Here is a 14,531-nt window from a genome sequence, read left to right as displayed (position 1 = left end):
GCACAATCATGTTCAGCAGCTCTCCACTTTACAAAGTTAAATGTAATCCAGCCTCACTTGCCAGTCCTATCATATACTGTTCTTTCCAACCACTTCAAACAAAGCAAAATAGTCTCTCTTTTCTGTGATATATGTGTTAGTTTTCAGCTTAATTCCTGGGGGCCTAGAACTATAAAATAAATCACTCTCAGAGGTAGAAGTTGTGATCATGTCATAAATCCAACAATCTGAGGAAAGCATCTCAGAGTAGACACTATTAGAGGTATATCTGAGAACTTCTATTTTTAAAAGCTTGCTAAGATTGTGGAGGGATGTACAGAAGGGGGAAGGGCCTTACCTTAGAGTTGGGACAAGGAAGTTAAACACAAGGGGTAGGCAGACTGAAAAAAAAAACAAAAGTAAAGAGCCAGGATGTAGGGAAATGAGAGCACTTGTCATAAATCTCATTAAACACAAACCCCCAGGTAAGATAAAAAATAATAAGTTAAGACCTTCATACTGGAAACTTTCACATTTTGAAGGTTAGAATTCTGAGATGCACGATCATACCCAAAAAAAAGAAGAAAAAAAAGAATTTTGTTTAAGCATACACACTACATGTGGAGCACTGTGGTTCTGTGCAAGTCCAGGCAATCTGAACTACTCCTAATGATCAACTCTGCTCCATTATGAAGTCGTGATAGTAAATGGTATCACGGTATGCCCTGAACTCTTGCTCCAAACAAGGGCTCCTGTCTGCCAGAATGAATTCCGAATTCATCATCAGGATCAAAGTTAGGCCATATTAGCTGCTCTGTATTTTTAACCTTTGTATTAAATTACCATCAAAGAGCACAAATTAAGATAAGAAATAGAGCTACTTATTTGTTTCATATGCATCTTCAGATTTCTGAATTATACATTAAAACAATCTATGACATATGCATGTGGTTTTCACAAAGGAAAAAAGCATAAATGCCTCAGGGTGCATCTGCCTAAGAAACAGATGGAAAAACACACTTTTTGCAGTTCTATTAAAGCACGGAGAAATATCATAATTTTAAAGGCTACAAAAATAAGGTAAAGATTATATAAGGCAAATAAATCAGTAAAATCTATAGCAAAAGCCAGAATATTTTAGGTTAATCTGAAAAGGCTGAGTCTCCTAAGACTTTGAAAAATGAGAAAAGCCATTTGGCGAAATCTTTAACTTGGATTTTTTTGTTTGTTTGATTTTGTTTCTAGGTTCCAGATTCAGAGATGTGCAACTGATCCAAACAGTTATAAAAGCTTAGGAGACAGCTTTCGAATGATTTTCTGCACAGAAGGGTATGTATGGTTCTTCACACAATCTGTGTGTTGATGTAGGCATTTTAATATATTACTACATAACACATTTTCTCATTTTGAATGATTTCTTTTCCTAGTCTTAGTAGGGAAAAATATTGAAAAGGGTGTTTTTCTATTTTTGTGCATATTTTCCCTGATAATACAGTTGACAATTAAATATGCATATGATAGAAACTCCCTGGAGGAGGGCATGGCAACCCACTCCAGTATTCTTGCCTGGAGAATCCCATGGACCAAGGAGCCTGAGGGGCTACAGTCATGGGGTCACAGAGAATCGAACATGATTGAAGTGACTCAGCATTCACGCATACATGATAACTACCTCAAAAAGGATATTAATAATATGCTTTATTAAAAATAATTTGATGACTATAGGACAATTTTTAATTTGTGCTGTTAAAGCTTTTCAAAGTTCTTATAACTGGAAATGTCTAAATGTGATTGTTGTTTATTTTGTTTTTTAAATATAGTGCCCAAATGTGTTCCTTATTTGCATTCTGGTTTATGAATATTCTATCAAAACGTACTGTTGTCAAAAACTGATGTGTCAAGTTCATCATCCTGTCTATTAGATAATCAGATAAATAGAATATTTTTGTTACATAAACTAAAATTGTCTTTGATGTATAGATTCAGTTAAAGATTCTATCAAGCATAAATAATTTTACAAAGGATTTTAGATTTGCGTTTTGAAGTTGTTTTCATAAGAGAATTGGTTGACAATAATAATTATACCAAAATGATAACAGTAATAATGCTGCTGCTGCTAAGTTGCTTCAGTCATGTCCAGCTCTGTGCGACCCCATAGATGGCAGCCCACCAGGCTCCCCCGTCCCTGGGATTCTCCAGGCAAGAACACTGGAGTGGGTTGCCGCTTCCTTCTCCAATGCATGAAAAAGTGAAAAGTGAAAGTGAAGTCACTCAGTCGTGCCTGACTCTTAGGAACCCCATGGACTGCAGCCTACCAGGCTCCTCCGTCCATGGGATTTTCCAGGCAAGAGTACAGGAGTGAGGTGCCATTGCCTTCTCCAACAGTAATAATAACAACTAGTATATATTTAGCCTTTACTATGCACTAGGAATTTTCCATATAGCTCTTTGAGGTAGGTTCGGTGAACATCCATTCAAGTTAGATGGATGAAGAAACCAAGATTCAGAAAAGTTAATTTTCACGTATCTGGTAAATTATGAATCTTGGACTCAAATCAAGTCAACTTTTCCCCAAAGCCCATGTTCCTAGCCTTTGTAGTTCACTATCTTTCTTAGCAGAATTTACTGGGTATACTGTTTTGCTAATTGTTCATTTCAGTTAAACATATGTCATTGATGTTCCACGCCAGCATGTTCTTTTGAACAACAGCATAGTAATTTATTTATCTACATACTGCAGCTTGTTAAATTAATCCCCTTTGGTGGCCCACTAGGTTGTTTCCAGATTTTTACTATTAAACAGTACAGTATATATTCTTATACTATTTTTTCACTTTTTTAATTTCTGTTTTTAAAAGTTGCTGGCTATGGACTTATCAAGTGAGATGCACACCTTATATCACATATTTTGCCAAATTATCTTCCAAATGTATGTACTGACTTAGGATTTGAGAGTTTTCACTTCTCCACACTCTCTCAAACACTGGACCATATCAACCATTATTTGATATATGTTACTCATGTGCATCTCCTGTTTATAATCTAACAGGTAAAAAAGAAAACTGTCATAATAAAATTCCATTGATGGTAACTGGGGTCAAGCATACTTTTATATCATGGTCATTTTTTTCCATGAATTGCATATTTGTGTCCTTTGCCCATTTCTCTTAGGTTAGATATTTTTATTAATTTTTAGCAATTTATTTAACTATTACATAAATTACAAATATTTCTCCTAACTTGCTCTTTGTCTTACAACTATAATATCTTAAACCTTCCAGAAGTTTGTGATCTTTGAAGATTGTGATTTTGTGATTAGATCTGTTTTCCTTGGTGATATCTGATGGCACATTAAAAAAAGACATCCTCAAACCCTAAGATCATAAACATTTACATTTGAATCTTTAATCTATCTGAGATTTGTTTTTAATGTGCAGTGTGGCATATAGGAATCAAATTTTATCTTCAGATGGTTAGTCAACTGTCCAAATGCCACTGGTTAAAAATTCTATTCCTTATTCACTAATTAGAAATGCTAGTTTGTTTGTCTAATTAAACTTGCACATATTTATCAGTTAAATTTTCTATTTGGTTTCTCCATTTTCTGTTCTGTTTCATTGATTTCTCTATCTCTATGCAAGTACCATACTATTTTAGTTATTTTATCTTTAGAGTATTTCAGGAATATGTAAAAACATGGCCTGCAGGATAAAGTCTAAACTTCTTATTAGGTGTACAAAGCCCTTCCTAGGATGGCCTCCCTTCTTATCCAGGCTCATTCCCCATGCACAGGTCTGTTATATTGCAGGCACCACCCTAGTTTACTGAGCTTGTTTTCTATCTCTTCTCTCCCACCCTAAGAATACATTTCACTAATGGCCATGTCTCAGTTCCCTCGTATTCCCTATGCCCGTGTTTGGCACTAAGTAGAGATATTCGGTAAAGGTATGTTGAACAAATGAATGAAAGCCATCACACCAACATCATGATGATGCAAAATGAAGAAGAAAGATGATAATTCTTGCTACTGACCACTTCCTCTGAAGCAATGAAGGCTTGTTAAATATTTTGAGGTCATCTAATGACAGAGAGGGCGAAGGCAATGGCACCCCACTCCAGTACTCTTGCCTGGAAAATCCCATGGATGGAGGAGCCTGGTGGGCTGCAGTCCATGGGGTCGCTAAGGGTTGGACATGACTGAGCAACTTCACTTTCACTTTTCACTTTCATGCATTGGAGAAGGAAATGGCAACCCACTCCAGTGTTCTTGCCTGGAGAATCCCAGGGACGGGGGAGCCTGGTGGGCTGCCGTCTATAGGGTCGCGCAGTCTTGGACACGACTGACGTGCCTTAGCTGCAGCAGCAGCAGCAATGACAGAGAATCAGCAAATTCTTGCTGTTCCTCTGGTGATGTGGTACCTGTCATTGATAATATGCCTGCATTTATGGTGATTAGGATTGAAATCATGTTCATTTTACCCAATAAATATATATAAATTTAAAGAAACCATAGTGTATTATATAGTCAGTAAAAGTATCTCTTTCCTGTAAAACAATAATGTTAGCATTACCCAGTTCTGTAAACTGTAACAGATATCTCTGAATTGGATGTGGGAATTCCATAGCCAGACTCTTCATTTCAAGTGTGTTTTAGGAAGAATTGGATGTTTCTGCTTTGATATCAAGTAATATAACAAACATACAGTATGTGTGGTCCTTGCATAGTAAAATTGGCCTTTTCCCTCAACTGTAGGTTTAATTGCTTCTAAAGCAAATTGACATTCTTTCTGTAATCCTTTAGATCTGGACACATTGTTAGCAAAAGTCAGAAAGCTCTTGTCTTAAAGATGGAAATATTTGTAAAAATACAAAAGAAAAAGCTGCTTTTTGATACAGAGCAAGAGCATGTCATAGCTTTAGGTTTAAAAACAGAAAGAAAAAAGAAAACCTTTTAGCACATGCTGTGTTGATTTTTTTCCCTAGTAAAACAATTCTTTTTTATTTTCTCAGTTAGCTCTTAGAGTACACTCTGCTTTCAAAGATGATTTTTTCACTCAGGTACATAGAGGGCAGTTTGGTCTGTGGCCTACAGAGAGGCTAGTGCTAGTCAATTTGACTGTTTATATAATTAGGAGAATTCATCTCTCTTCGTTCTTCTTATCTAACCCCTCACCCCAGCCCCTGCAAGTTAGAAGTTTTGAAAGCTAATCCTTTTCTGTTGTTTAAAAACATTAAAGTCTGTTAATGCACTTAGAATCTGCAGTCTTCCATTTCTCCACTCCGAGAAAGTGAATTGGTGCTTGTTACCATTCTTAGAGATGCAGTTCCCCACCTCTCAGACCAAAAAATTCACATTTCTACGGGACAATAGCTAAATCTAAATCACATGGATCTGGATCCCTTTACTGCTTCTAAGATTTTTTTAAAGTATAAATACACTGTGCTACTATTAAAGGCATAGTTTTTCAACCCAGTTTTACAGAGGTGAAGTTAATTTGTTTTCTTTTGAAAAGCCTTCCAAATTCTAAGTAAGAATTTCTGTTATGTGGAAGCATCGTATTCACTTCAGTTCAATCACTCAGTCAAGTCCGACTCTTTGCAACCACACGAATTGCAGCACACCAGGCTTCCTGTCCTTCACCAACTCTTAGAGTCTGCTCAAATTCTTATCCATCCAGTCGATGATGCCACCCAATCATCTCATGCTCTGTTGTCCCCTTCTCCTTGCCTTCAGTCTTTCCCAGCATCAGGGTCTTTTCCAATGAGTCAGTTCTTTCCATCAGGTGGCCAAAGTATTGGAGCTTCAGCTTCAGCATTAGTCCTTCCAATGAATATTCATGATAGATATACTGTAGGATTGACTGGTTGGATCTCCTTGCAGTCCAAGGGACTGTCAAGAGTCTTCTCCAACCCCACAGTCAAAAGCATCAGTTCTTCAATGCTCAGCCTTCTTTATGATCTGACTCTCACATCCATACATGACCACTGGGAAAACCATAGCTTTGACTAGACGAACCTTTGTTGGCAAAGTAATGTCTCTCCTTTTTAATATGCTGTCTATGTTTTTACTTAGATTTTACCAAAAAGGCCATCATTGTAGAAAACTCACAGGAAAGGAATTTGTCACTATTGAGAGCACCTCTGTCTTCACCATGATTTTTCATCTTTCTCTGGTTTGGCAAAATATATTAACAGGTCCATCTACTATAATCATGAGCCCAGAAGACACAAAGATTTAGCCTACTTGATTAGGTGCCTTCAAAACCAATAATCATTTTGTAAATTCCCCTGGAAAAGAGTAGCTGGTATCTCTATTTACCATGCGTCGAGGCATCATACCTAATTTCCTTTTGTTTCAAAGTATCTCATGAGAGTTCTTCTAGTCTTTGCTGTACTTGTCATTCCTCTAAAGAGAGTGATTGAGATGTTTCCAGATAGGTGAAGGGATTCTAAATTTTGCTTAAAAAAAAAAAACAAACCAGGACTACCTACCTCCTCACTCTTCTCTGAAAGTATTGCAGGAAAGGGGGACTACTTCCAAGGCCTGAGAGTGGGCTCTTGTCTAACACCCTGAAATGAATTGTCCGAAGAGATGCATTGCTGACCAAGCAAGAGACTTTATTGGGAAGGGGCACTGGGGTGGAGCGTAGCAGGGTCAGGGAACCTAAGGGAACTGCTCTTCCACGTGGCTCACGGTCTCAGGTTTTATGGTAATCAGGTTCGTGTTTGGTTTGTCTCTGGCCAATCACTGTGACTCAGGGTCACTCCTGGTGGCACGTGCATCGCTCAGCCAAGGTGGATTCCAACAAGAAGGATTCTGGGAGGTTGGTAGGACATGGGGACTGGAGTCTACCCTCTCCTTTTAACCTTTCCCAAATTCTTCCAGTTGGTGGTAGCTTGTTTGTTAGTTCCACATTCCTTACCAGAACCTTCTTTTGTAAGATAACTCATGCAAATATTACCATGGTAACTGGTCAGGGAAGTCAGTTTCAGTCAGCAGTTCCCCTAACAAAAGCACCTAGTGACCGTTCTTTCTGACATGAAGAGAAAAGGGAGTTAAACGGAATTTAAGATAGTCTGGTGGCATAGGTAAAGAAAGATGTGAAAATAATGTTTATTTTCTTCAGTGCACCAGACACTGTGCTAGGGACTTTTTTTATACCTTTATTTCAACACAGCACTAGTCTCAACACAATTCAGCATCATTATGTATTTTTGTATTTTGTGTTAGATAACTGATCAGAGGAGTTAACTTGCCCAAAGTCAAACAGGTACTAGTGACATACCATAGTTTTTCCATTACACTGTATCACCTTTCACTAAACACCAAATTCCATTGTTTATTAAATGAAGACAATGTGGAAGTAGTGGCTGTAAACCTCTAATTTTTAAATAGCTTTTCTAAAACCTTTGATATTCCTACCCTCAAATCACATAGCAATTTAAAGCAGTTTTTATCTCTTCCTTCAAGTGAAGTATGAGAGACCAGTAAATGTTCAGTCAACCAAATCCTGTCGATTTTGAGACAGCACCGCAAACTTCTGACCACTCCAGACTCTTAATCTAATCATTGTGCCACCTCTTGCAGAGAGCGCCATGTTTCTGATGAATTCATGGGTTTCCATCAGTCTGCTCTCCTTCTGCTTGTTCCTTAGTTTTCTTATGAGAAAAATTCTTGGGCATTGGTTTGCCCAAGGCAAATCACTAGGAAACAAGGAGGTCAGATTATGCTTAGTTTCAAATGAGAAACATGTTGATTGCTGGTGCCTTCAGAAATATGGTATTCCTCAGAAAGTATTACTGTAGAAGATATGTGGTTGCATTTGGGGGGCATTTGAACTGTGTTTTGTTTCACGATTTGTTTTCTGGTAACCACTGATGTTGCCCCAAGTATCATCTTACAATCAGACCACTTGGTGATTATAATATTTTCTAGTTAAATGACATTTAAGGCCTCGTTTTATGAGCTCCAGCGTAATTGGCTAATTTGGTAAACTCCAGATGTGTGAGACAATGTGCCACTCGTTTAAGTGCCTTTCAGACGGCATAAATGGCACAGCCCCAGGAGGTATAATCACTCCCTCTTGTTTTCATTAAGAAGGGGAATGAGTGGCTTGTGACACAGACAAAGGAAGCAGGATGTCTACAGCTCGAAAGCAACAATAACCGAGTAAGACTTGGACATTTTCTTTTAACAGGCGGGCTCACTCCAAGGTCTTTAGCTTAATTTGTTGTCAAGGTGAGTCTGCCTTTTATATGGTGGTTCACCTAGTCTAATAGGGCCAGGTGATTTTTAAAGTAACGCTGTAAATAGAAAGACCTGCTCCTACTGAAACCCTGTAAGTAAAATGGTGTCTGGAAACTGTCTCTCACTCACACATAGAAGTGAGGGGAAGCGTTAGCTCTCAGGAGACTGGAGGAGATAACTCTTCCCACTACCAGAAACTGTAGTTATCTGAGCAATCAGCGTCCTCACCACCTCAGCCCAGTTCCAATGTCACAAGGCTCAGTAGTTGCTGCTGCTTTTTCTCTCTTCTTTTGACCCCACTTCTTATCCAGCAGAAACCCACTCACCTACCCAGTGCAGCCAGCCTGGCATAGAGCAGGTGATTCTTGGCCTCAGGTCTCTGGATCCTCAGGCTGGTCCCTCTTATCTGACGACAGATCCAGTGGAGGTCACACATCACTGTGGACTCACTGCCACTTAACAAATGCAGAATTTTCATTCAGATAAATAATTACAGACCATATCCCAGGGTCCTAAGCAGAGAATCCATAGTATAAATAAGTTGTTTGTAGGTCACTGGGTGTTGACAGGGTTTGCAAGCCTGATTTACCCAAGTGAATTCACTCTTTGGTGGGTACTAGACGTGCAGTATGCCTTCTGTGATGAGTTTCCTGGTGCCTTTGAGTACCTTCTCTTCTATCCTTTTTATTTTACCAAAGCAGCCCTTTCTGGTACCTACTGGACCTCCCTTGTTTTGTTTTCTTTTGTTGCTAGCTTTATTGAGAAATATAATTGGTATATAAACTGTCACAAGTTTAAAGTGTACAACGTGATGGTTTGATACATGCATTTATTGCAAACTAATCACCACAATAAGGCTAGTTAAAACATCCATCACCTCACATAATTACCATTTTTATATATGGTGAGAACATTAAAGACCTACTCTCCTAGCAGCTTCCAAGTGTACAATACAATATTGTTGATTATAGTTACCATGCTGTATATTACGTCCCTTCTCCCTTGTTGTTAAGTGGTGATGAGAGGAAAAGCAGATGGTCCCCATTGCTCTTGCCCCCACTTGTCAGAGTTCAGCCCTGGCCTGCCTGGGCTTCTTAATGATGGCAGAACAAATGTCCTCTTTAGCTCAGAAAAAAGGAAAACAAGAAAAAAACACAGCCAGTGAGAGTTTGGAGAGTAAAACTATAGCAGATCTCTCTGGCAAATCTTATAAGTGATCAACCCAGGTCCAGAATGTGATGTTCAGTAGACTGAAGCTGCTGTGTTCTTCCAAGCTTTCTCCAGTTTTAGAAAAAGAGAAAAGTAATGATCTCAATTCAGGCATGGGCCTACTATTACTGTCTTCTAGTGATTCATGTTCCTTTTAAATATAATTGGTCAAAGATTTAGTATATTATACTCACAAAATTTTAGTCAGAAAGTATATATGTAATGACGAATCTAGACAGCGTATTAAAAAGCAGAGACATTACTTTGCCTACAAAGGTCCTTATAGTCAAAGCTATGGTTTTTCTAGTAGTCACGTACAGATGTGAGAGCTGGACAATAAAAAAGGCTGAGCACTGAAGAACTGATGCCTTTGTGGTTCTGAAGAAGACTCTTGAGAGTTCCTTGGTTTGCAAGGAGATCCAACCAGCCAATCCTAAAGGAAATCAACCCTGAATACTCATTGGAAGAACTGATGCTGAAGCTGAAGCTCCAATACTTTCGCTACCTGATGCAAAGAGCCTACTCTTTGGGAAAGACTGAAGGCAGGAGGAGAAGGGGATGACAGAGGAGGGGATGATTGGATGGCATCACTGACTCAATGGACATGAGTTTGAGCAAACTCTGGGAGTTACTGAAGGACAGGGAAGTCTGGCATGCTGCACTCCATGAGGCCGCAAAGAGTCAGACATGACTAAGCAACTGAACAACAACAGTATATGTAATAGCTTTTCCCTGAAAGCCTCTGCTAAGAATTTTAAACTCTATTTAGCAATTCAAGTTTGAAAATTTTTCAAAAAGTGAGGAGCTTCCCTGGTGGCTCAGCGGTAAACAATTTACCTGCCCATGCAGGAGACATGGGTTTGATCCCTGATCTGGGAAGATCCTACATGCTGCAGAGCACCCAAGCCCCTGTGGCACAACTACTGAGCCCGTGCTAGGGAGCCCAGGAGCCGCAACTACTGACGCCTGCATATGCCCGTGCTCCACGACAAGAGAAGCCACTGCAACGAACAGCCTGCAAGCACTGCAACTAGGGAGTAGCCCCCGCTTGCTGTACCTAGAGAAAACCCATGCAGCAGTGAAGAGCCAGCACAGCCAAGAATAAACAAATCAATAAAACTATTTCTCAAAGGAAGGGTAAGGAGAAAGAATACTGTAAATCTTTTTAAAAAATAAAGATGTGATATATATATATATATATATATTCATTAGAATACTACTCAGTCATTTAAAAAGATGAATGATTTCCATTTGCAACATGGACCTCGAGGGTACTGTGCTAAGTGAAGTAAGTCATACAGAGAAAAACAAATACTGTATGATTTCACTTATATGTGGAATATAAAAAACAAACAAAGTAAACAAATGAACAAACCAAACCAAACAAAAACAAACATGCAGACACAGAGAAGAGAGCAGTGGTTACCAGAAGGGAAGGGACGGTGGGCAAGGCAAAATGGGTAAAGGGAATTGATTCTGTGTTGATGGATGGGAACTAAATTTTGGGTGGTGAGCATGCTGTGGTGTATACAGAAGTAGAAAAATAATGTACATATGACACGTACAGTGTTATATATCAATGTTATCTCAAAAAAATTAAAAAACAGGCAGTTGAACCACTGGTACATTATTTGGCATTCCTGTTTTACCAGATTATTTTACACTGCTGCTAAAGCCAATAGCTATTAGTTTAAGCTGTATCAGGTTGTTAAGTGGTCTTTGCAATCAAGGTATGGATAGTGAATTTTCAGAGGACTCAGACAGCAGCATCCTGATGCCATGTCCCAGAATTCTGTTTCCTTTTCTAAATTAGAGATCTTTTGTTGTGTACACTGAGTGACCTTTAAAATGGTTTCAGCTCCTAAATTTCCCTCCTGTCATCACCATAGATTGCTAGCTGACAGTCACACACCCCCCTCCACCAGCCTCGCACTAACAATGCTTTCTGACTTACTGACTGGCCTTTGGCAAGGATTTAAGTGTTGCCAAAGAGTAAGTGAAAACGTTTGCAGTGATGTCAGCCCGTCATCAAGGTCTGATTAAGAGACCAAACACAGCCATTCTCAGCAAGCAGTGCTGACAAGTAGGAAAGGAGGACCACTTGTTTGGGTGGAAGTAGTTGTCTTTTGGGAAGGTCGGTGTCTAAGTTCAGAGTCCTAGCAGATATTCTTCATGTTTTTATAGAGTGTTAATGGGGAGTGAGGGGATTTCATCGTCAGTGGGAGATGTCCATTTGAAAATTTTTCCAGGCCTTTATTTCAACTTGTTCTGGATTTCTGATGGGCTAGATACATAGTCACCTTGGGAGGAAAAATATCTTTACAAAAACCAGAATCCTTTTTCTAGGTTGTTAAACTGAACATTTTCAGAGGAGAATGAGAAAGAAAGTCTCCAAAAACTCTTCTACCTTTGTCTGATTCTCTTACTGTAGAAAACAACTTAGGTATTATTTGACATAGACAAGGTTAAAGGAGTTAATAGTTTATCTTCATCATTGATTTCAGCTAGTGTCTCTGACTTTATAGAATTACATCTTTCAATACGCTATCTTTTTGGTAGGAAGTCTTCGATTCCTAGCAACATGAATATTTAAGCTCATTTGTATTTTTCTTAGAAAAAAAGTGAGATGGATTTTTAATAGTCTAGAACTCTGTAAAGAAGTTAAAAGCATTGGCAAAATACCTACAGACTTTTGCACACATATATTCATTTAAACTAAATTTAATTGCTTATAGTTTAGATTGTTACATTTTCTGTGTAAATCCCATGGGTCAAATTCCATTGGAGAATCCATCGGTGTGAATCATGACAGGCTTTTACTCAGTTGCTGCCTAGGAATCTGTTTAGTTACCCAGTTACAATGTTCTCAGCCTGTGAATTCTTTGTCTAATCTCATGACTCCAGCTTTACGTCTCCTCCAGCTCTTTCAGGTTGTTTAAAACTGGAAGAAAGGAAAAGGCTCAGGCTCTGTTGTCATAACAGTTGATTATATTCAAAATCACTGTTGCCATTTTTACCCTTTTGTGAAATGTGTCCGTACATCTTACTTATCTTGATGCTCCACAAGAACCCAGCAGCTAGAAAGGTGGGGAGTATGCTGTTTCATTTTCTGGCCAGGAAACTGATAAGAGATGTGAAAAACCTTTCCCAGCATCTCCTAGCTGGTGTTTGTTGGGGCAGGCATTCATCCAAGGCCTTCTGCATCCTGTAGTGTGCTCCCCCTTCTGTCGATGACTTAATAGTATTAGTAATAATAGAAGCAACATCTCAGATTTACACTGTTTCCATTATGAGTTCAAAGCATTGCCACATATCTCACTTGGCTAAAGAGCATCTGGGAGAGATGGTATGGTTGGTTACATTCTACAAACCAGAAAATTTTGGCAGAAAGGAATTTATTGAGATTCCCAGAATAATAGATTGGATCCTAAGATCAGTACTCAAAGAATACAAAGGTTTGAATTTTTGAGGACATCTTAGGCAAATGAAATTAGAAAAATATATATTCTGAAGAGTGTTACCATCATCCCATGAAACCACGATAAAGGCTGTCAACTCAGAACAGAGCCCTCTCCAAAAGGAAGTTACAGTATTAGTTTAGGATTAAGCCTCACTGCATAAACTAACTCTGTTATTTGACCTGTTGGTGACTTTGCCTAACTCAGCTTGAATATTGAATAATAACCAGGAAAACCTCATGAAACATGAGATAAGGCATTTAACCAGAGTTCCTTGGATGAATTGTTAGATGGGGTGGAATCATCATATGACTGCAAGATATGTTGAAATATGCGGTCACCAAAACCTAGAGCAGATGACAGCCGTATGCAGCAGCCTAGTTCTCCTGCTGATAAACACTATGTCCATAATTCTCCTCTGGCCATGGAGAACTCATGGGAAAACAAAGCCCTAGTTAGCAGGAATTCTAATGTAGACAGAGTCTCAGTGGTGACAAAAAATGAGGTAAAGTGTGACATGAATTTTGGAAACTGATAGAGTTCGTAAGTTTATGTGAAGTGAATGAGTTCTTTGCTTTCCTTACGTAAAGTTTTTCCTAAATTAGAAGAATCAAGAACCACAATAAGAGACAATGATGTGCTCTGGTGTCATTACCGTTTTGCATCCTTTAAGTTTTCAGTTAATAGCTCAACACGCATTTCAAAATTCAAATTAAATTCCCGGAAATTGGCACTATTTACAAAAGAAACAAAATTAGAAGAGTATTGCAATGTGATCCACTAAGCAATAAGATATATCAATTATGAACAATCTGAGTTCACATTTAAAATAGAATATACATTAGATTACAAAACGTTTCATACCACTTGTTTGCTCCTTAATCCTCGTGATCTGGCTTCTATCTGCATCCATGTTTACAAACTGCTCTCTCAGAAGCCACAGGATTGTTGTTGTTCGATCACTCAGTCATATCTGACTCTTTGTGACCCCATGGACTGCAGCATACCAGGCTTCCCTGTCCATCACCAACTCCTGGAGCTTGTTCAAACTTGTGGCCATCGAGTCGGTGATGCCATCCAACCATCTCATCCTCTTGCCCCCTTCTCCTCTTGCCCTCCATCTTTCCCAGCATCAAGATCTTCTCCAGTGAGTTGGCTCTTCACATCAGGTGGCCAAAGTATTGAAGCTTCAGCATCAGTCCTTCCAATGGAATCAAGGTTGATTTCCTTTAGGATGGACTGGTTGGATCTCCTTGCAGTCCAAGGGACTCTCAACAATCTTCTCCGACCCCACAGTTCAAAAGCTTCAGTTCTTCTGTGCTCTGCCTTCTTTATGGTGCCACTCTCGCATTTGTACTCGACTACTTGAAAAACCATAGCTTTGACCACGATGGACCTTTGTTGGCAAAATGATGTCTCTGCTTTTTAAATATTCTGTCTAGGTTTGTCATAGCTTTTCTTCCAAGGAGCAAGCATCTTTTGATTTCATGGCTGCAGTCACTGACTACAGTGATTTTTGGAGCCCAAGAAAATGAAGTCTGTCACTGTTTTCACTTTCCCCTCATCTATTTGCCATGTAAGATGTGCTATTATTTTAGGTACAGTTAGAAAGAAAATGGTTTAAATAACCATTAAAC

At 38.9% G+C, this 14,531-nt stretch overlaps 1 protein-coding gene across 1 annotated transcript in view; it reads left to right on the top strand.

The window, feature by feature from the left end:
- Positions 1-14,531, top strand: part of SLC25A21 (solute carrier family 25 member 21) — a 216,548-nt gene that overhangs the window by 64,994 nt on the left and 137,023 nt on the right. The window contains exon 4 of the mRNA XM_068990978.1: positions 1,225-1,308. Within this exon, the coding sequence (XP_068847079.1) occupies positions 1,225-1,308 (84 nt within the window). The remainder of the gene's footprint in view (positions 1-1,224; positions 1,309-14,531) is intronic.

Source organism: Capricornis sumatraensis, chromosome 19 (assembly GCF_032405125.1).
Source record: "Capricornis sumatraensis isolate serow.1 chromosome 19, serow.2, whole genome shotgun sequence".
Classification (NCBI taxonomy): Eukaryota; Metazoa; Chordata; class Mammalia; order Artiodactyla; family Bovidae; genus Capricornis; species Capricornis sumatraensis.
Note: the sequence above shows the minus strand (reverse complement) of the source record. Positions and strands in the feature narration are given on the sequence as shown.